At 35.2% G+C, this 23,168-nt stretch overlaps 1 protein-coding gene across 1 annotated transcript in view; it reads right to left on the bottom strand.

The window, feature by feature from the left end:
• The window catches only part of LOC103249533 (serine/threonine-protein kinase 3-like), a gene marked incomplete at both ends in the record, with an annotated part of 33,860 nt that extends 10,947 nt beyond the window's left edge, over positions 1-22,913 (bottom strand). The window contains 2 exons of the mRNA XM_008048160.1: positions 15,422-15,547; positions 22,776-22,913. Coding sequence (XP_008046351.1) covers positions 15,422-15,547; positions 22,776-22,913 — 264 coding nt within the window. The remainder of the gene's footprint in view (positions 1-15,421; positions 15,548-22,775) is intronic.
• Positions 22,914-23,168: the final 255 nt, after the last annotated feature.

Here is a 23,168-nt window from a genome sequence, read left to right as displayed (position 1 = left end):
TCACAGTTTAACACTTTGAACCAAAATCTTTGAATCCACCTATGACCTATAACCCCTGACTCCCTTCAAAATGTCCCACCTTTCATGGCCAAACCAATGTAAACCTCACAGGTACTGATTTATGTCCTTGCCTGTAAACTTCTGTCTTCCTAAATGTATAAAGCCAAGCATAACCCAACTACTTTGGTCATGTGTTCTCAGGATCTCTTAGGACTATGCCTTGGGCATATTTGGCTCAGAATAAACCTCTTTCAATATTTTACAGAATTTCACCTTTTGTCAACACTAGAATCCAGACTGGAAGATAATTAGAGCCTGTACTAAAATTTCTACAGTAACAGAAATGACAAGTTGAATCTGAGAAAAATCAAAGAAAAACCAACGTTTTCTAGAACTTTCTGGGCAAATATAATAGATAAACAATAACTCCAATATTCTGACCCTAAAGAGATCAAACTAACTCTAAAAATAAGGTTGTGAAGGATACCAATTTGAATAAATGAAGGTGGAAAACAAAGTAGATAATGCCATTTATTTGTAACCAAAAAGTGACTGAATGGACTTTGCACATGTCAGCACATAACAAAGGAACTGAACTGAAACCTATTTATTTATTTGTGGTGAAAGAGTCAAATACGAAATCAACAAGGCATCTACCTGTAGTACAACTTCAAGAAGATGAGCATAAAACTGGGGAAAACTGTGGCGGGAATCTTGCACTTCTCTTTCTGTGCATAATTGAATTCAGGGACTGATGCTAACATGCTAATCTCTGTCAATAAATTTTAATCATCTGTTGAGTTAAAAAAGGCAAAAAAAATCAAAGGGTATTGTTGTACATTTGTTTGGATGTCTCAAATCACCTAAGTCCTACTAAACTAAACATAATCTCTCCTATAGCAAGGTGAAACTATTTATGTGATCTAATAGAGAATTATCTTTAAATTGCACTTCCAAATGTGATAAAGGATAGCATTTATCCCACTGTCCCTGTTATCAATACACAAGGTTGTTTATGCCTGTTTGTTGTTTCAGTGAAGTGAAATGACCCATGGTAGGTCAACTGGTTAGGTCTAGCCTCATTGTTCATGTTCAACCCAACTGAGTTAAGAATTCTTTTTTTTTTTTTTTTGAGTTGGAGTCTCACTCTGTCTCCCAGACTGGAGTGCAGTGGCTGCTCCTGGCCACCGCAGCCTCAACCTGCTGGGCTCCGGCGATCCTTCCACCTCAGCCTTCCAAGTAGCTGAAACTACAGGCGCGCGCTACCACGCCTGGATAATTTTTTGATTTATTGTAGAGATGAGGTCTCGCCAAGTTGCCCGGGCAGGTCTCGAACCCACGGGTTTAGGCATTCCACTCACCTCAGTATTCTCCTTATATAGCTGCCCTTAAGCACTACTTCAATACCTGATAGGCTAAAAAAAAATTAATAAATTGGTATTTGCCCATTAAAAATTACTAAGATTTGTAGTATTTGAAAATTTGTGCAAAGAATTAACTTTCTTACTATTGCTATTAGTAGGTGGTCCTTGTCTTTCAGTACAAAACCAGCATAATAGCTTATACAGCTGCTGTCTTTGACATACCCGTCTTTAGCAAACAGAAACTTCACGGATCCTAACTTTTTGCATGTTCACAGGCATGTTTTAAAGTTACATCAAAGCTTTCAGGATCTCCAAAAGTCATAAAAGACTTGTTCATCAGTACAACACGCCTAAATGGTGAAAAGGCGTGTGGGCAGGACTTCAGAGGCTCCATGATGCAAGACTGCACAAGTTTTTGGCATTATATGAGAAGTTTCCAAACAAAAGATTATCTTACATCCCCTGTGCACAATACTGATATACAATAGAGTAAATTAAAAAATAAAAGCAACTTTAACCATGACTTTTCTTTTTCTCTCACAGCCAAAGGCATGTCAAAAGATTAACAAAATAAAAAGCTTATAAAACCAAATATTTTAAAATAAGAATAACACCTTTAAAAACTGTGTTCTTACAAGGAGTTTATAAAGAATCCACAAGAGGGCACCAAAGACAAAAGACTAAAATTCCATTAATGGGAAATGTACACAAATACAGTCATAAAATAGATTACTACATCTACTAATATACTATCAATATCTTTCAGAAATAGACCCATGGCCCCCTAAATTTTTAAAAACTGAGCTATTTAAAAATATATACCAACCGTCATGTCATTATATTTTTATATCAGTATTGTTTAAGTTCCTTAAAGACAGTGATGTTTTTTCCACATCTAATAATCTCCACAATAAGTTGCATATAATAGTGGGAACTCAATGAACAATTGTTGATTTCACAAAATTAATTCTGAAGTATACAAAAGGAAATAACCAACATTCAAATTGTCATTTCATTCTAAATTGCTTTTATGTAAAAAGATTGATGATTGTATATCCCATGTTCCTAAAACAAATTAAATAAGAGTAATAGGTCTTTGGAAATAATTTCTTATTTTTATCATTCTTTTCTTCTTTTATTCCTTTTCTCTTCCATTATGACAATATTTAAGAGCAAACAGAAATTTTAGCACACATTTAACACTAGAAATATTACTTACATAAACTTAGAAATAGGCAGGGTGTGATGGCTCATACCTATAATCCAAACACTTTGGGAAACGGAGGCAAGAGAACTGCCTGAGCTCAGGGTTTCAACACCAGCATGGGCAACTTGACAAGACCTCATTCCCACAATTAATTAAAAAGTTAGCCAGTCATGGTGGTGCACACCTGTGGTTCCACCTACTTGGAAGGTTTAGGCAGAAGGATCACCTGAGCCTAGCAGGTTGAGGTTGTGGTGGCCATGAGTGTGCCACTGCACTCCAGCCAGGAAAACAGTGGGACTCTGACTCAAAACAAAAACAAAGGCAAAAAACTTAAAAATAATAATATTATAAAATGACTTTAAGAAATCAACTTCCAAAACACAATTCAAAAGAAGACTACTTGAAACACACTAGAGTAACAATATTGATTTAACCATTTGGTACATTACTGAAACTTCTGATTCAATTAAAAATTCTGGGGCAGAAGAACGTCAGGGCAGCAAAAATAATCTCCCCTTCAACCCAAATATTTATTACATGTTTCACTTAAGCAGAGCCAAAGAAATACTGCACATACTAGTGTACACCTCATTAATTTTTAAACGCAAATATTTTGTGTTAATAATAATCTTATAGCACTAAACAAAAAGGAGTAAAAGCCAGGTGAATCCTATTATAAAGCAGGTTTATACACATACTTCTTGATTCAATAAGTGTTTACCAATTAAATAATTATATAATACTCAGTACTAGAAAGTGTGCTAAGCTATAACCTCTGTCCTTGAGAAATACCGTTTACTGGAGTGTTGGAAATTGACCAATACAGTGAAATAAATATTCTCATAGAGCTAAACACAGTGTACCAGGGGAACATATAGGAGCATTTGCCTAACTGAAGCCTGGAGGAACATCATGAAAGTTTCCCTCTTTCTGGAGGAAGCAATGGCTAAGATGTCTAGGCGACAGCAGCAACCTGTGTTTTTCTTTAAATACTTTTTGAGCAATCTCATCTATGCTCATAGTTTAACTACCAACTGTAAAATTTGTTAATTCCCTAATTGCCTGAGTTGTCCCTTGGGATTCAAACCTGCTTATCCAACTGCCTGCCACACAAAATGACTTGGATGACTCATAGACACCTCAAATTAAATAAGTGCTAAAGTGATGTCATTTTACACAGAAAGATACCTTGGAGAAAGTACTGCTGGAGAATATTTCAGCCACATTTTAAGGGATGGAGAGAGTGTAGGCAAGGCAAAAAAAACCCCAAAAAAACAAAGATTCTGACTGTTCTATTAAGAAGTCTGATTGTAAATGATTTGTTGTTGTTTTTTCCTTATTTTTGTAAATAGTCAAAAGAGAACTGTGTTTTTAGAATGAGGAGAAAGCACCCAGAAAAAAAGGAAGAAGCAAGCAGAAAAATGGTTTTTGAAGAAAAGTGAAAAGTTAGAAAACCTAGGGCAATGAAACAATTACTATTCTTCCTGCAGATCAATCACAGTACTTGTCATCCTGCTTTATGATCAGCCATCAATTTACTTGCTGGCTCATTCACTAGATTACAATCTTCTTGTAGGCAAATACCATGCCTTATTTTTCTTCTATACCAATATTTATGAGTGAAAAAAAGAAACATCCTCTGAATCAGGAAGACAAAGAAGCATAGTAAGAATACAGAAACATATTTAAAATGAAAGGAAAACTGAGGTCTTGTTAGTACAGTAAGAAAAAAATAAAGTTTATAAAGATTAGAAAGGTATTTTTATTTGTAGATGACATAATTATCTGTGTTGAAAATTTCACAGCTTCTACAAAAATTTCCTAGAACTAATAAGTGGGTATGGCAAGGTCACAGGTTACAAGGGCAATATACAAAAGTTCATTACTTTCCTGCATACTAGCAATAAACAACTGAAATTTGAAATAAAAAAAATTGTATTCAGTAGTACCAGAAAAAAAGAAACACTTAGGTCTAACATATTAAAATATATAAAGGATCTGTGCACACTGATGCAAGAAATAAAAGATTTAAATAAATAGAGACATTTCATGGATTAGAAGATTCAATACTGTTATAAAATGTCATTTCTTCTGAACTTGACATAGAAATTTGATTCAATCTCAATAAGAATTCCAGCAAGCTAATTGTTGACAAAATGATCCCTTATATAGAAAGGTAAAAGGCCTAGAACAGTCAACAAAATACTGAATAAGAAAAATAAAGTTGGAGGATGTATACTATCCAATTTTAAAACTTCTATACCACTACAGTAATCAAAAGATAGCATACTAGCAATAGACTACACACAGTATATCAATTAAACAGAATAGAGCTCAGAAACAGACTCACACCAATGCAGTCAGCAACTCAATGGGAAAAAGGACAGTCTCTTAAAAAAAAAAAAAAGGAACTAGACACAGGCCTCTTTACAACTTTCAAAAATTAACTCAAAATGCATCAGAGACCTTACTATAACATGCAAAATCAGAAAACCTCTACAAGAAAACACAGGAGAAAAATCTGTATGACTTGAGTTTGGTAGTAAATTCACAGACACCAAGAGCATGATCTATTCTTTTTTTAAGTGGAATAAGGTGATATTAAAACTAAAAACTTATGCTCTTACACACATACAATAAAAAGAACCTCAGAAGGGGAGAAGAAAATACTTGTAAAATATACACCTTATAAAGAACTTACAAAAAGAACTCCTAAAAATCAATAATGGGAAAAATAACACAACCCAATTTAAGAATAGAGACAAGCACTGAACATTTTACTAAAGAAGACATATGTATAAGTGGCAAACAAGCACATAAAAAGATGTCCAACACCTTTGTCATTAAAGAACTGCAAATTAGTGAGATGCCACTAAACACTGATTAAAATGACTAAAATGCAAAAAACAAAACAAAAAAACACCTGACAGTACAAATTACTGGTACATAGCAACAGCAATTCTCATTCATTGTTGGTAGGAATGCAAGATAGTACAACTTTGGAAGAGAGTTTGGCAGTTTCTTACAAAGCTAAACACATATTAAGATTTAGTAATTGGAATCGTAGGTATCACCCAACAGACTTGAAAACTTATATCCATACAAAAGCTTGTATGTGAATGTATACAGCAGCTTTACTTATTCATAACTAGCCCAATTTTGTAAGTAACCAGGATGTCCTTCAATAGGTAAATGGATAGACAAACTGTGGTATATCCATGAATGCAATCTTATTTGGTGATAAAAACGAGCTATTAAACCACAAAAAGACAAGAATGACTCTTAAAAGCATACTGCTAAGTTAAAAAAAAAAGTCTGAAAAGGCTATTGAGTTCATGATTACAATTATATGATATTTTGGAAAAGGCAAAACTATTGATGGTAAACAGATCAGCAGTTCCAAGGGGGATGGGGAGAACTGAATAGGTGATGCACAGGGATTTTCTTCCTTAGAGTGATGAAACTACTCTGTTTACATGTAATGGCAGATAAATAATACAACTAATTTGTCAAAATACTGAACCTAATGTATGCAAATTTTAAAAAATCATTTAGGAGGTCAGGGGATACTAGGATGGACTGAAAAAAGTGGAGAAAAAAAAAAACTAACCATATTAAAAACATAGGAAAGAACTTCACCAAATAGGGTAAGGAGAAAAGGTACTAACCTAAGTAACTTTGGAGTGAGTAAATTCTGTTAGACTCAAAACAAAAGGCACTATAGACAATAAGTTGTTTCCCATAAGGATATGGGTTAACAATTCTGAAACTACTATATTTGTACACTGGAACTGAACAACTTAGTAAAATAAAGCTACAGATATCTGTGTACATATCTCCTTGTAAGATGAACGCATACAGAAGAGCAACATCTTGCAATAGCAGCAAACACACCTGGAACCCAAGCTTAGTTTCCAATACCACTCTCCAGTAAAAGGCATTAAGCTCCTTATTCTAGTATTGGAACAGGAAATATACAGGATGATCCTGAAATATCTTATAATGTCAGAGAGTAGGGAAGTGTTAAAAACAAAACAAAACCCCACAATAAAGGGGACATGGCACAGAAACACAGGAGCAAAAGAAAGAGCTCTCAATGGCCAAAGCTAGAACAATGTATCCAAAAAAGTAAAATAGTATTGGATTATAATACAAAATGTAAATAACCATGAGTCAATGTTGATATAAATGATTACATAAATAAATAAATAAGGAGAACAGACAAATCTCTGTAGAAGAATTCCAAATTACTTATACCAAATAACTTATTCCAGATACCATGCCCTTAAGAAAGTGGAGAATAATTCCCCACTCCCTAAGTGTGGCCTGTGTATTGTGACTTCCTTCCAAAGAGTACAGTATGAAAGGAGGGAAAGAATAATTTTAATGTAAAGAAACATGACAAATGCTTCTTCAGTTAGGTGATCATGGCTAGTTTCAACAGTGGTAAGTCTTGTTGAATGTACTCTTGATATGATGTGATAAGACTAGCATTTATCTCTGGACCTTCCTCCCAAAACGAATAACTCTAGTCTCATCATAAGAAAAAACATTAAATAAATCCCAACTGAAGAACATTCTACAAAATATCTAATCAGTATACCTCTAAACGCTGAAGGTTATCAAAAACAAAGACATTCTGATAAACTGTGACATCAAGTCTTTTTGTGCCTGGCTTATGTCACTTCACACAATATCTTCCAAGTACATCCATGTTGCTACAAATGACAAAATTTCATTCTTTTTCATGGCTATTCCATTGTGTGTATATATACCATGTGAAATAAGCCAAGCACAAAAAGACAAATACCACATGATCTCACTCACGTGGAATCTACTAAAGAAGTTGATCTTATAGAAATAGAGAGTAGAATGGTAGTTCCAGAGGGTGGAGAGGGTTAAGTGGTGAAGGGATAGGGAGAGATGGCCAACAGATACAAAATTTCAGTTAGATAGGAGGAATAAGTTATGGTGCTCTTTGCACAATAAGGTAACTATGGTTAACGATATTGTATTGCATATTTTTTAAAAGGTAGAAGAGACCATTTTTTAAATACTACTCACAACACTACTTAAGTATTGCTTGATAACAAAATGTTGTATTGCACAGAAAGAGTAACTGTGTTAATACATGCTCTTTAAAAGATGGACCTGTCATAGACATTTCAAATATTTACTGTAAATATGAACAAACATAGATATGTTATTTGATCAACTCATCTTCCATTAATATCCAAAAAACAAATTCTTACTATGTAATACAGTTGACCTATCTCAGAAAATTTATATCACCTGTCAGAAATGCCAAAAGAAGATCTTTGTCATACTTAACAATGCTTAAACCAACACAAAGACTTTGATATTGGGATTAACCTACTACAGAAATCTCTGTTTGCAATTTGCTTAATTTTATAAATCTATACAATTACCTCAGCCCCTATCAAAACATGTCAATTTGTCAAGATATATTCTCATCAGACAAACTTTTTCTGTAATAGGTATAAAAATCAAATTCATAAGGCACTATCTCCAATCATGTTCCATACTTTTCTTGAATCAAAAGTATGTAAAAAGGTTTGTTTATTATAGTTACCCAAAGCACAGGTGTGCAGCACTAAAATTTTTAAAAACAACATATCCTGTAATGGTTATCATATACTATTTCCTTTTCAAAAGCCACACTGTGAGTTGATGGAAATGTCAACTTAATTTGAGGCCACTAATTTTTTCCCAACTGTCCTAAGTCAACCTGTATAGAAGTAAATTAAATTTTAAAAAATCTTAAGTTGATATTGTCATAACCCATAAACTCCCTGAAAATTATGCTCACTCAGAATGGAAAAGCAGGATCCACAACAGACCCAAGTAATGAATTTCACAGTTCTGAAATTTTGCAATCAGGGAAAGAATTTGATCTACATTATCTCAAAATTTAACTTTATGAAACTTTTCAATGATCCAATGCCAAACTGGCTCTGAGTTATATTAGTCCAGTCACTGGATGAGGACCAATCTTGGGTCTAAACTAGAAATAGCTACAATAAAGGCTGCCAGAGAATAAAGGTCCTCTAGGCTAAAAATAAATGCAGAAGCAAAGCTGCCAATACAGATCTCCCACCCTGCTGAAAACACCTTTCATCTTTGAAATAATCAAAAAGAGGAAAAAAAGAATGAAGAAAAATCTCACTGTAAACAACCAGGATACCAAAACATCCATTAAAAACCTTCTGCCGTATCCTAGAAGAGAGCCAGTGCCCAGTATCATAACTAATCAGGTATTGGCCAAATGAATCTACCAAATTGAAGCAAGTTAAAAAAAAAAAAAAAAAAAAGAACTAGCAAGTTTCATGACTCAAAGGCAATGAAGGTGAGCTGCGAACACAATAAGAGGTTGCAAGGTAACAACCCTGACTTCATAGATACAGAGGTTTAGTCAAGCACAGTTCCAATTAGATAAGGAGGGTCTAATTCTATGCCTTTGGCTCTACCACCTAGGGAAAATTATTTTGTAAAAGACCCAACTTCAGAAAAAGAGAAATATCATTTACTTCTACTCTAATCAACTATAAATTTGGTATAACTTGCCTTAACTGCCCTGATATCTTGCTACCTTATAGAAGTTTTCCCTTCCCTGCTTGGATCACTTTGATTTACAACTCATCCAGAACAAACCAGAATTGAACAGACTATAATTTTTCTTTAAATTGTGCTAATTTATGGGTATTAAAGGAGTTTTTTTTAAATACATGAAGTATTTTATAAATGAATTTATGAAGATACCATATTACAAACCCAATATCTAAAGTTATCATTTTTAGAACAGGCAAGAAATCATACATGGTAGGAGCATCCATTAAAATGGAGGGTAGAACATACATTTATGCCTATCCCTCCTTAAACCCTTCCAAAATTACAATAAAGCTACAGAAAAGGATGAACCAATAAAGACAAACACTGCATAGGAAAGAAGACAACAGTATATAGAAAACATCAAAAAATCTGGAAGCTAGGACAAAATTTTGGAAGTTAAGAAGCAGATAAATATATAAGTAGCTAACTCACCAGGCCAAAAACACTTAAGTTTGCAGAAGAAAAGTTACAAGAAGCAAGCAAATTCAGAATGGTGTTAAGAAGTCTGATAGTCTTTAAGGTTTCAGGAAAATAAGGCAAATGCTAGGAAGATGGAGAAAAGGAGATTCTTAATATGCATTGGCCAAAAATTTTAAAACACGGTCAACTGCAATAACCAGAAAAGTAACAGCGTAAGTAAAAAATGTACCTAACAAACTGGGTGGCCTAGCTAAAGAGATTTCCAGGCAGAGTGTTTAAGGTACTGCCTGGTTTCTTCTTGCTTCTAAATAACTAAATACAAAAGGAGAGAGATAAGCTTATGAAAGGTCAATTAAGCAAAAAAGGAACCAGAACTTACTGATTCTGTAAACCCCCAGACTCTACAGACAATGCTATAATTATGAAATTGCTTTCAAGCAAATTCCAAATACAAAGTATATTTAGGAAAGCATTATCTAATAATCAAGCTGCAGCAGTGACTATAAAATCCTTTGCTAGGATTTCAGAAAGATATACATCAGTATCTCAGTAAAACCAGGTTCCTAAAAAGCTCTTTGGGAGGCTGAAGCTACAGGATTGCCTGAGCCCAGGTGTCTGAGACCAACCTGGGCAACTTGGTGAGCTCAAGGACACTGTCCCTCAGCATTCTCAGCAGGAGCCCAAGGTTAGAGAAGCAATTATCTCCACATAACTTATGGGGAAAGTCTGTTCTAATGGAGGGAACTGCAATGAAATTTATAGAAGACCTACAAAGTTTTTTTGCAGAAACACTACCAGCATGAACTAAATAGGGTAGAGATGCAAAAAAATGACAAGGGAACTTTGGATCTCTAAATTTCTGAAGGCAGAAAGCAGGCTGAGAAAACTATTTGGCTTGAAACATAGGCTACCTTCACAAAAGGAAGGACTCAAGAGAGCAGAACCAAGAACTTGGCATAAAAAAGAGCTATGGATAATTATCCTGAGGGAGGACCAGATCCTGAAGAAGCAAGTTCTAACACTCACTTAGCTGGATTCCAAAACTTCTATAGACTAGTAACTCTTGTGTGCCTCCAGTCTTCCCCATTCTTTGAACAGAACTGTCTATAGTGATATAATGTTATGCCTATTATGAACCATCACTGTATGTTTGATACATGAGGGGGAGATCATTTTTAACTCCGCAGTTCACAGGTCTTCAGATTGAGAGAAACTAAACTCAAGGAACATGAAATCTATCTGTGACTTAGAAGATGAAATACTGAATTCTGAGCTAATATTGTAAAGGAATAGTATTTGGGATGGAAATGGGAAGACACTTTTTTTTTGAGTTGGAATCTTACTCTGTCTCCCATGCTGGAGTGCTGTGGTACACTCACAGCCACTGCAGCGTCGACCTGCTGGGCTCCAGTGATCCTTCTGCCTCAGCCTTCCAAGCAGCCAGAGTTACAGGCACATGCTACCACGTCTCAGTCATTTTAAAAATTTATTGTAGAGACAAGGTCTCGCCAAGTTGCCCGGGCAGGTCTCAAACCACGCTGGCTCAGGCAATCCACTCCCCTCGGCCTCCCAAAGTGCTGGGATTACAGGCTGAGCCACTGAGCTCAGCCAGAAAGACACTTCTTAAGAGACAGTGGGTGTATTTTGCCTTGGCAAAGGATGTAAATAATTTGTAGCCAGAAGATACTCTCTGCTAGTTTTAAAACATATCTATACATTCTTTGGAAATTCTCCCCTCAAAAGATGGAGTTTAATTCTATTTCCTTGAGTGTTGACCAAACTTAGTGATTTGTTTTTAACTTTTAAACTTAACATACATAAAATGAACCTTTTTTTTTTTTTTTTTTTAGTTGGAGTCTCGCTGTCTCGCCCAGGCTGGAGTGCAGTGGCATGCTTGCAGCCAGCCCAGCATCGACTTGCTGGGCTCAGGCGATCTTTTGGCCTCAGTCTTCTAAGTAGCCAGAACTAAAAGCACATGCTATCACGCCTGGCTAATTTTGTATTTATTGTAGAGATGAGGTCTCGGCAAGATGCCCCGGCTGTTCGCAAATGTGCGGGCTCAGGCAATCCACTTGCCTCAGTCTCTCAAAGTGCTGGGATTGCAGGCTGAGCTACCGAGTTTGGTCAAAATTAACCATTTTAAAGTGTATAATTCAGTAGCATTTAGTACATTCACAATGTGAAATCATCACCTCTCTCTAGTATCACATTTTCATCACCCCAAAAGGAAACATTGTACCCATTAAGAAGTCACTCTCTATCCTTCCCCCTCCTCCAATCTCTGGCAGCTACCAATAGGCCTATTGTTCAATTAGGTTTATGTTTTTGTTGTTGAGTTGTAAGACTTCTTTAGATATTTTGGATACTAGACCCTTATCAGACATATGATTTGTAAAAAATTACCTCATTCTACAGGCTACCTTTCACTTCTTGATAATACTCTCTGATGTACAATTTTAAAAAAATTTTGATCAAGTTCAACTTATCTATTTCTAATTTTGTTACTTGTGCTTTGGTGTCATTATCTAAGAATTCATGGCCAAATCCAAAGTCATAAAGATTAATTCTATGTCTTCTAAGACTTTTAAAGTTTCAGCTCTTATGTTGAGGTCACTGAGTCACCCCATTAGACCTTATATCATAAAGGTTGCTTATTATGATGGGAGGTAGGAGTTCAAATACACTCTTTTTCATGTGGCTTTTCAGGTCCCAGCACCATTTGTTGAAGAGACTGCTCTTTTCCCATTGAATGGTCTCAGAAACTTTGTTACACATTGGTAGACCACAGATTTATAGGTTAATTTTCCATGTATTTTGTCTATTTTGGGCCCCTTGTAATTTCATATGAATCTGGGGACTGGTTTTTCCTCTTTTGAAAAAAAGACCATTGGGATTTGATAGGAACTGGACTAATCCTTAAATTGCTTTGGGGAGTACTGCCATTTTACCAAGATTGTGTCTTCCAATCCCTGAACACAGAGGATGTTTTTCTATTGATTTAGGTATTCTTTAATTTCTTTTAGCAGTGTTTTGTGCTTTCACTAAACAAGCTTTTCACCTCCTTGGCTGAATTTAATCCTTAGGTATTTCATTCTTTTGGTGTTACTATAAATAGAATTGTTTGCTTAATTTTCTTTTTACATTTTTTATTGCTGGTGCACAGAAGTACAATCGAGTTTTATGTATTGATTTCATATCCTGAAACTGCTGAATCTGCATACTAGTTCTAGCAGAACTAGATATTTTTGACAGACAACACCCAAGAAACTCAAGGGGGCTGAAACAAAGATATCTGCACTAGCCCTCAGGGAACCACTAGACAAGTCAAAATGTAAAAATCACACTTTTTTGGGAATAAGGTTCTCACTGTCCCCCTCCTGGCACCAGCAACCCGCACCAGGAATATGAGCCACTGTCCCCACAGCTGTTGATATACTAGAAAACAGGAGATGATGTAAGCAAAATTGTCACAATGCTTTCTTATCAAAATTTAGTAGCTTCTTTCTTCATGAAGTAGTTTCTGGTTGCTGTTTTATATTGGATTCCAGAGTTTAAAAAGTTGATCTGTCAGTTTTGTCAGCTTATGTGTTGCTTCTGTGAAGGCACTGATTTTTGGAGCTTCTAGTCCCCTAGTTCCTGTGATAGTTGACTTGCTTTTAACAAAGAGAATGTGGCAGATGTGACAGTATATAACTCCTGAGACTACATCATAAAAGGCACTGGGATTTCCTCTTTGGTCTCTCTCGGATCACTTACTCTGAGAGAAGTCTGCTGCCACGCTGTGAAGACGTTAAAGCAGCCTTATGGAGAGGTCCACATGCCAAAGAACTGAGGCAACCTGCCAACAGTCATTGGAGGAGTCTCCTTAGAAGTCAATCCTCCAGCCCTTGTCAAGACTTCAGATGACTGCAGCTTTGACTAACACTTAGACTACAGCCTCATGAGGGACCCTGAGCCTGAATCACCCAACTAAGCTATTCTTGAAATACTGAGCTACAAAATACCATGAGAGAATAAATGTGTGTTGATTTAAGTGCTAAGATTTAGGGTGCATAATCTTTAAAGCTGATACCCAAAAGAAAAGAACCTAGAGCCATTCCATAAGGGAAGAAGAGTTTTACGAGCACAGGGCATAGCACATGCAAAGACCTTGAGTAAAGACAGACCTTAGGCATGTTAAAAAAAATTAAACATCTGAAAGAAAGACCTACAGCTCGGTGAAGGAGAGAAAATAGTGAAGAAAGATCACCAAAGTAGCAGAAAGTAATCAAAGTGACAGTAGCAACAATAAAAACTATGTAAATTCTAGACTAGTCAACAATTCCCTACCCATCAAAACTGGAAACCTGCCCACAATTAAGTACAGAAATATAAGAGCAAAGCAAAAATAATCATCTTCCCATTAATAGCTGACTAAAGGCAGTTCACTAGCCCAGCACACATAAGAAATCTGCATGAAGCAAAGGAAAGGCAAATGGGTACCATGACAGAGGAGCAAAAATAGGCTTTTTTGGAGAACATAAACATATCAGAAATGGTGTAATTCTGATAAGTCAATGTTGCTTATTTTAAGAAGCATTAATACGTATTTTACTGAAAATGATTAGCCAGGCATGGTGGTATATGCCTGTTATACCAGCTACTCAGGAGGCTGAGGCGGAAGGATCACTCGAGTCCAGGAATTCAAGGTTATAGTGAGCTATGATAGCAATACTGTATTCCAGCCAAGGCAACAGATAAATCTTTTCTCAAAAAGAAAAAGGAAAATGAGCATAAAGTACTAGTGAAGAAGCATGGAAGCTTAAAAGCAGAAAACCTAGTTTTAGTCTTAGTTCTGTACAAGCTTTGTGAACTGTGCTATATCACTTCTCTCCTAACAAATTTCACTAACCTGTAAAATAGGATGATGATAAAAAACATGCCTGATCTTACTTTTAAAAAAACTATAGGCGGTGCTCGGTAGCTCAGCCTGTAATCCCAGCACTTTGGGAAGCTGAGACGAGTAGATTGCCTGAGCCAGCGGTTTGAGACCAGCCCAGGCAACTTGGTGAGACCTCGTCTCTACAATAAATCAGAAATTAACCGGGTATGGTAGTGCATGCCTGTAGTTCCAGCTACTTGGAAGGCTGAGGCGGAAGGATTACCAGAGCCCAGCAGATTGACTCTAGGGTGGCCGTGAGTGTGCCACGACACTCCAGTCTGGGCAACAAAGTGAGACTCCAACTCAAAATAAAGCAAAACAAAACTATAATTTGAAACACAAAGCAAAAAATGATTAACAAAGGACAGAAATATTAGACATTGCAAAATATGATAAAAAATGCTATCATTCTGTTATTTAAATGCAGTGGCACATCAATTTAAAGTAAATAAAACAAACTGGTTTAGTATGCTAGGTCCTCATGTGTGCCTTCTGCTTTCTCTAGTAGTCCCTGTTCTACTGTGGTACTCTGGCCATAGTAAAGATAGCAGTGACCAGTTAAAAGAAAGTTTCAGAAGACAGGACTCAATACTGTCCAAATTCAAGACAACACTTATTCAACAAACTCAGTGTTAGTATTAACTAGATACTAGTTATTGTGCAAGACTTCCATATCAATGTTACATTTCACTAATCACTAATAATTAAGACATATGAAAAAGATAGCAAAGCACTTAATATAAACAAAATATGTTTTGAGATTTAACAAACAAATATACCTCCATTTGTGCAATACAACAGTAAGTTCTATCACTATATTTAAAGAAAAATAAAATTATAGAAATATGACTCAGGAACTTTTTGAAGATAATTACAAACCGAATTTTCTTCCTCCTCTTCCAATTCTCGCTGCTGTTCTTCATGTCTTTTAGCTTTGATCTCCATAGCTTCTGTGATCAAGTCTCTTAATATCGATACAGGTTTTGCATTCTTGATAAAAGGATGCTAGAAAAATAAAATTCAATGATATAAATTCAACTAGCTCTTCTGAATTATAGCTAACAACTGTTAACAAGGATTACAGGCCTCAATGATTGTTTTTTAATATAGAAATAAGAAAAGAGAATATGTTGGCAACTTTGAAATAAAGATTTTGCTTTTGGGCTTACTTTTTTTTTTTTCTTTTTTTTTTTCAGTTGGGGTCTCACTCTGTCGCCCAGACTGGAGTGCAGTGGCCACTCCCGGCCACCGCAGTCTCGACCTGCTGGGCTCCGGCGATCCTTCCACCTCAGTCTTCCAAGTAGCTGGAACTACTGGCGCACGCTACCACACCCGGCTAATTTTTTGATTTATTGTAGAGATGAGGTCTCACCAAGTTGCCCAGGCGAGTCTCAAACCTGCGGGCTCAGGCAATCCACTCACCTCAGCCTCCCGAGGCACAGGATTACAGGCTGAGCCACCGAGCCCAGCTTGGGCTTACTTTTTAAAAAAAGGTAAAACACACACAAAAATGCAATCCTATTAATAAAATTAAATTATTTTTAAAGACATAATTGTCCAAAGGAAGTGTACATTAGGTGGTAAAAAAGAGAAAAAATTTAAAATACAGATTAGTGATTATATTACATATAAAAATAAACTTACTGTGGTATTGAGTTACAGAATTTAATTAATCTAAATAAGCTGACAGCAAAAATCAGTGGTCAAAGGAGGGCAACTATTTTGTTACTTTTTTTCATATTCTCTATTTTACTATATTTTCTATTTTAATCTTTACAATGAAGACAGAAAGATATTTTCCAGAAAATAAATACTATATCATTTCTATATTTAAAACAACTTGTCACTTTCTTTTTTAAAAAAGTATCATCTGAATCTAGCTAAAATAACTGAATTCTCTATAATTCTAATAAAAAGAAGAGAATAGACCTAAGTTTTTAAACTGCTTTTTTATTGAGAAAGAGGGGGCATGAGAAAAAAGAAAAATGTTATAAGTATAATTGGGGATAGATACCCTTATTTGGGGGCAGCAATTAGCTTCAAAATGTAATTTTCATAATTATACAACAGTAGATTGTGTCAGGTAAAAGCAACCTGAGTTAATTTAATAAACATCAATAGAACTCAAAACTATACTCAAAAGCAAAAAAAAAAAGTTAAAGAATAAATTATAGACATTTTCAAGAGACTTTCAAATGATAAGCATATCATTTGAAAAACTATAAGAAAGAATTTTTCCAGGGTACAGAAATACTAAGATCAACTGTAAATAATCAATAAATTATTTTGTAACAGTTATAGATTAATCACCAGTTAAATTAAGTTCTAGTAACATGTTTGTGGTGGAGATTCCTGGTCATACACTAGAACATAGTTGTGGTTAGACCGGTTAAATCCTGTATTTCTCAACTTCCCTTTCAGTTGGTTGTAACTATGTGACTAAGTTCTCACTAACCAAACATGAGTGCCAGTGTTGTACTCCACAATCTATCCCTTTGTGCTAAGTTGGTACTTGAGACACAACTTCAAACAAATAAAAAGACAAAGAGTGCTTAGAGGTTGATAGAGCCAAAAAGAATGAAAGAAGCCCTGTCCTACTCCAAAAATTCTTAACACTAATAAAAAGGTCACACACTCACCACAAAAAACTGAAGATACGTTTTTTGAAGAATAAGACAAATATACATTCAAAAATTACAATATGACACAGAAGTTACATCCATGATGGTTTAGCAAAATTTATTTGATCAAATGTAAAAGTAGCCAGGCTCGGTGGCTCAGCCTGTAATCCCGCGCCTTTGGGAGGCTGAGGTGAGAGGACTGCCTGAGCCCGCAGGTTTGAGACCCGCCTGGGCAGCGAGACCTCATCTCTACAATAAATAAAAAAAATCAGCCAGGTGTGGTAGCGCATGCCTGTAATTCCGGCTACTTGGAAGGCTGAGGCGGAAGGATCGCCGGAGCCCAGCAGGTCGAGGCTGCAGTGGCCGGGAGTGGCTACTACACTCCAGTCTGGGCGATAGAGTGAGACTCCAACTCAAAAATTAAAAAAAGAAATGTAAAAGTAGAAGAACAGATAAGGTAATCACAGATGACTCGTACAAAAGAAACAGATCATTTTAGGGAGGAGAAACAGTTTTAACACTATGAATAAGAACACACAAATAGGAAATTTATGTATTTTATAACACAGCAAGAGGAAACGCCTTTTAGGGAAATAATTTGTAAGTTTAGACACAGAGAACACTGAGGCAAGAAGGGTAAATGCTTTGGATGAGATGCCTGAATATTGTCTGAGAGCCACTTTAATTACATATATACCCAAGAAAATAATGTAAGGAAAAGAATGTCTTTGGTAGCTTAATCTTGCAGCAGAGTTTGGAAATGAAACAGAGTGGGTAGAAACTGTAATAATACAGGTGTGAATTATTAAGACCTGAGTTTTTTAAAAAAATACTGTAAAAATAGAGAGGAAATAGTAACTCTGATACAAGAATGAGAAGGATTTAGTGACTGATTATATATTAACAGAAGTGGGAGAAGACCAACACTGTAAAAACTGAGAACCAGTAGAATTAGCATATGCTTACATACTAAAGTAAATAAAAGGGTTAAATTTTTATTTATTAAATCATATTTTAGTCAAGAACTGAAAGACAAGGTTCACTTAATTCATAAGATAACTGCATACTTTCTACATGAGCTATATAAAATCCAACTCATGTTTCTATATGAAGCATACTTAAAAGAACTTGAGCTAATAGTTGAAGACAGGCAATGAAATATTAATAAAACATAAAAAGTTATCATAAATAACATAAAAAAGCAAAACTGAAAGCAGAAAACAGTAAATGAGGAGTCATTTAATATTAATAAAGAACATAATATAAAGGAAGATACAGTTACAAACTTGGTATATTAATATGGAATTACTTATTCAGTTAAAAATTATCTGAATAATATCCTGATCAATTTTACAGAAAAACACAACTTTACACCCAATAAATAGAAGCTACATCTTTTTGTTAAATGCCTAGAAAAGCATATGGTACCAGCAGGAGGCAGAACAATGAAGCAGAATAAAATTCCCAGAAACCGAATATAATATACAAACAAAACTGGCATTTCCAATCAGTGAGGGAAAAACAATTTAAAACAAAACTGGTGCTGAGATGTCTGCCTCCCTTTGGTGGAGTGGAGAAGTTAACCTAGATCTTTACCACAAGAACACCAAAATAAATTCCATATAGATCAAGGTATTAAATGTTAAAAAAAGAAAAGAAAAGAAAAGAAACAAGAACTAGAAGGTAATATAGGAGAATATTTACATATTCAATCCAATGCAATAAAGGAAAAAAAAAAGGAAGTAAAAATTAAACTAAAAGAAGGTGAGGATTCTTAAATCACCTAAATTAATGAAAAGATAAAATTACCCCAAATCCACCTAACACATTACATACTTCCTACCAGGCAGTGTATAAGGAACCCCAGAACTTTTAGGAGTGTTGAAGTGGAATAAAAGGCAGTCTGGTGAAGGATCAGAATTTTAACAACCAATCAGCTTAAATGAGGTTACGCCCCATGGAGCCATTGGAGATTATTGAGGGAACCTGAGCTCTAACCTGAATCCATTAGTAACACAGAGCTCTTTCTACCCTAAATGTCAAAAGAGACCAAGTGAGGAACCTGGATTTCTATACCTAGCTAGCACGAATAAGATAACACTCCTCAGCCGGGCTCGGTGGTTCAGCCTGTAATCCTGCACCTTTGGGAGGCTGAGGTGAGTGAATTGCCTGAGCCTGAGGGTTCGAGACCCGCCTGGGCAGCGAGACCTCATCTCTACAATAAATCAAAAAATCAGCTGGGCGTGGTAGCGCATGCCTGTAATTCCGGCTACTCGGAAGGCTGAGGTGGAAGGATCGCTGGAGCCCAGCAGGTGGAGGCTGCGGTGGCCGGGAGCGGCCACTGCACTCCAGTCTGGGTGACAGTGAGACTCCAACTCAAAAAAAAAAAAAAAAAAGATAGCACCCTCTATCCCACTGGAGCAGTGACAGAGGAGGCCTGTTATAAAAGAAGTTTTAAGTAAGATCCAGAGTATCATAATACTCAAAATGTCCAGGTTTCAACTGAAAATCACTCAACACAGCTAGAACCAGGAAAATCTCAACTTAAATAGGAAGAAGACTAAGTCTGATAACAGGATGACACATATGTTAGAATTATCTGATAAGAATTTTCAAGTAGCCATCATAAAAAAATGCTGCAACGAGCAATTACAAATTTGCTTGTAAACAAATACAAAATAAAAATGTCTCAGTAAAGAAACAGAAGACAAAAAAGGAAGATTTTAGAAGTGAAAAATACAATAATTGAAATATAAACTCAAAGGACAGGCTTAACAGCAAAATAGGGGCAGAGGAAAGAATCAGGGAATTGGAAGATAAAACAATAAAAAATATACAATGTGGGAGCTGTGAGACTAAAACAAAAGATCTAATATTTGTATTACTGGAGTCCAAGAAAGAGAGAAGAAAGAAGATGGAGCTAAAAAAGACAAATCCAAACAAGTATATACAAAGATATATCATACTTAAATTTCTGGAAACTAAAGACAAAGAAAAAAGTATTAAAAAGAGGTAAAACAATTTACATAACAGATTTCTCATAGGAAACCATGGAGGCTAAAAAGATGTGCCACGACATTTTTCAAGTGCTGTAAGAAAAAGAACCATCAACCCAGAATACAACAACCAGTGAAAATTTCCTTCATGAATGATGAAGAAATCAAGACATCAAATAAAGAAAAACTAAGAGAATTTGTTGCCATAGATCTACCCCAAAAGAACGGCTAAAGAGGTTCTCTAGCCAGAAAGTCAAAGATACAAGGAACCTCTTGGAACATCAGGAAAAACAACAACAGAAAGAACCAAAAAAAAAAGGGTAAATACAATAGATTTCTCTTCTTCTCTTGAGTTTCCTCAAATATGTTTTAAGGTTAAAGCAATATTGACAATGTTCTCAATGTATGTGACAATGTTCTCAATGTATGTAAGGGAAGTATTTAAGACAACTATATTATAAATGGGAGACAAAAAGGGAGGTAAAGTTTCTACACCTCACTTGAACTGGTAAAAGAGAGAAAGTCACATGCCACAAGAGTTCACAAAATGACTCATGACACCATCTGTTCCAGCCAAGGCCTGGAGTTGATTTAAATAATGGCAGAGTTCAGTCAACCTAACAGTCTCATAGGAGATTCCCTGGGCCAGGAGCTGGCTATAACATCTTGGCTGCCCACCAGCAGGTATAAGGATCATCTTCAGATCAGGAACACTAGTGCTATAAGACTGATACTGAACTTTGTCCTGTAATATCTCTGAGGTTTCAATTTCCTCTTGTTTAAAAACTACTAAGACTTCAGCTCAATAATCTCAAAGGATCACTCCAGTCTATGATTCTTTTAAATTTATACAATAATCTATATGTGTCACAGGAAATCAATCACTGTTTTAAAAATCCATCATGAAATTCTTTTTATAAATTGTCTATTGGGCTCTCAAAATCAATGTGGTACAATCTGTACATGTAAGCTACAGATATGTGTCTACTAAAATTTGGTAATAAGATTGTCCACTGAGAGTTAAACTATAACTTAAATTATAATAGATAAGACATATACAAAACTCCTTAAAGAAACAGAATGATTTCTATGTTTTCAGTATAACAAGACTCTAATAAGGCCAAAGATAACCATCCTACCAAGAAAAAAAAAAAAGAAAAAAAAGAAATGTAAGTCAGAAGTTTGTTATGTTAAATAAACACATATTAAGTGTAATACACATGTATTAAGTACTGGATGATACAGGAGTGCAAAAGCAGTCCCCCTGGACTATTTAAAAAGATACTCTAAAGGATTGCTAACAATATTTCAAAAATAAATTAATTTTAATTAATCTTTTCCATTTTTATTGTAGAACATAAACATAACATAAAATTTACTATCTTAACCATTAATTAATTTCTGAAAGATAATATTTTCACATAACTCAAATCCCAAAGACTCATAAAGAGTATTCAATGAAAAGTCAGTCTCCATCCTGCTCCTGGCCCTTATCCCTACAGCTGAGTTACCTTCTCTGGAGGCCAGATTCTAGCTTATTTTTCCAGAGCTACTCCATTACAAGCATTGATGTGTGTGTGTTTTTTCCAACCATTCCTCTTCATGGACCTTAGATAAATTCCAATCTGTTGATATATTTAGGTTCTTTCTAATTTTGAACTATCATAATGTTCTATTAATATTTTAACACATATGTTATTGCACACATGGTTAAATTTTTCTGTAAAATAAATTCCTCGAAGTGTAGTTGCTGGGTCAAAGAATATGTGAATTTTTATTTTACACAGATATTGCTAAGTTGGCTTTCATGGTAATTGAGCACTAAGTTAAATTTTCATAATAATAAACATTATCCCTCAACAAATCCTTTTTTTAAAAAATGGCACCTTGGGAAGTCACTTTTTACAAGAATCACGTTTTGAATCCTTCTGTTTCTTAACAGTAGGACTCATTTTGCAGATATCACGTTTTGTTAATGTGAGGCATGCTTATTATTAGCTGAGGGTTCTAAGGCAATTTTATTGGGAAAATAAAGGTTCATAAATACCTATTATAAATATTAAATTATTTCTGTTTGCATTACATTTAAGGCAGACTAAAAAAACCACCTGACATTCTGGATACAAAGTCTACTTACAGCAAGGATAGTCAAACTCTTCATTTAGGTAATCCTGTAACTAGTATTTACAACATGTGATAATCTTTTCAAGGAGTTCAGGGATCTTATACTTACATAACTTATAGTGGAGCAAAAAGGAGAAATTCTGATTAAAGGAGTATAAGAAAAAACATGGGAAATAGTAACTATGGAGACAAGAACTTATTTCTGAAACGAGAACCCTTTGAAAAGTTTTGTTTTCAAACATTAGAGGAAGGAGTTCATAAAAGGAAAAAGAGAAAAGAAAGAAAAATGAAAAAAGTAGATTAAACGTGAGAAACAGAAAATAAGGGAAAGAGAACATACAGAAGAATGGTATGTGTGTCTTATTAGTCCATATTTCCTGGGGAGGTTTGCATCTTTAGAAACCAGTTATGAAATTCACAGCATTCTGGCCAATATTAGAAAGTTAAAAGGTATGAAGAAAATGTCCTTCCCTTGAAGGCACAAGCACTGACCTGTAAAAGTTGTGTTGCAGTAGCTCTCTGCTCTGGATTCTTCACTAAGCACTTTTTAACAAAATCAGTGAAATCATCAGACCAAAGTTCTGGCTTCCTGAATGTCGGTGGTGGATTTGTGGGAATCATAAAAATAGCCTAGTACAAATGAAATATCCAAGAGACAGTAAGAACCACAATTGCACAACCAAAAAAACAAATCTCTTTATCTTTTTATCAGACTCTAATCTGAAAAACAAATTGAAGCTGTTCTAGGATTTCCAGTAAGATTGCAATTCAGGAAATAAGTCCATCTGCTACTAATGTATCATTTCCTTTAAATTTCTTTTATTTGAATTGTAGCTCATTGAGCACATCATTCTTTATTTTATCTATTATTTTTAATCAGTCTCC

Source organism: Carlito syrichta, unplaced genomic scaffold (assembly GCF_000164805.1).
Source record: "Carlito syrichta isolate Samal-C Ts95f unplaced genomic scaffold, Tarsius_syrichta-2.0.1 Scaffold120683, whole genome shotgun sequence".
Taxonomy (NCBI): domain Eukaryota; kingdom Metazoa; phylum Chordata; class Mammalia; order Primates; family Tarsiidae; genus Carlito; species Carlito syrichta.
This window is presented reverse-complemented; position numbering and strand designations above follow the sequence as displayed.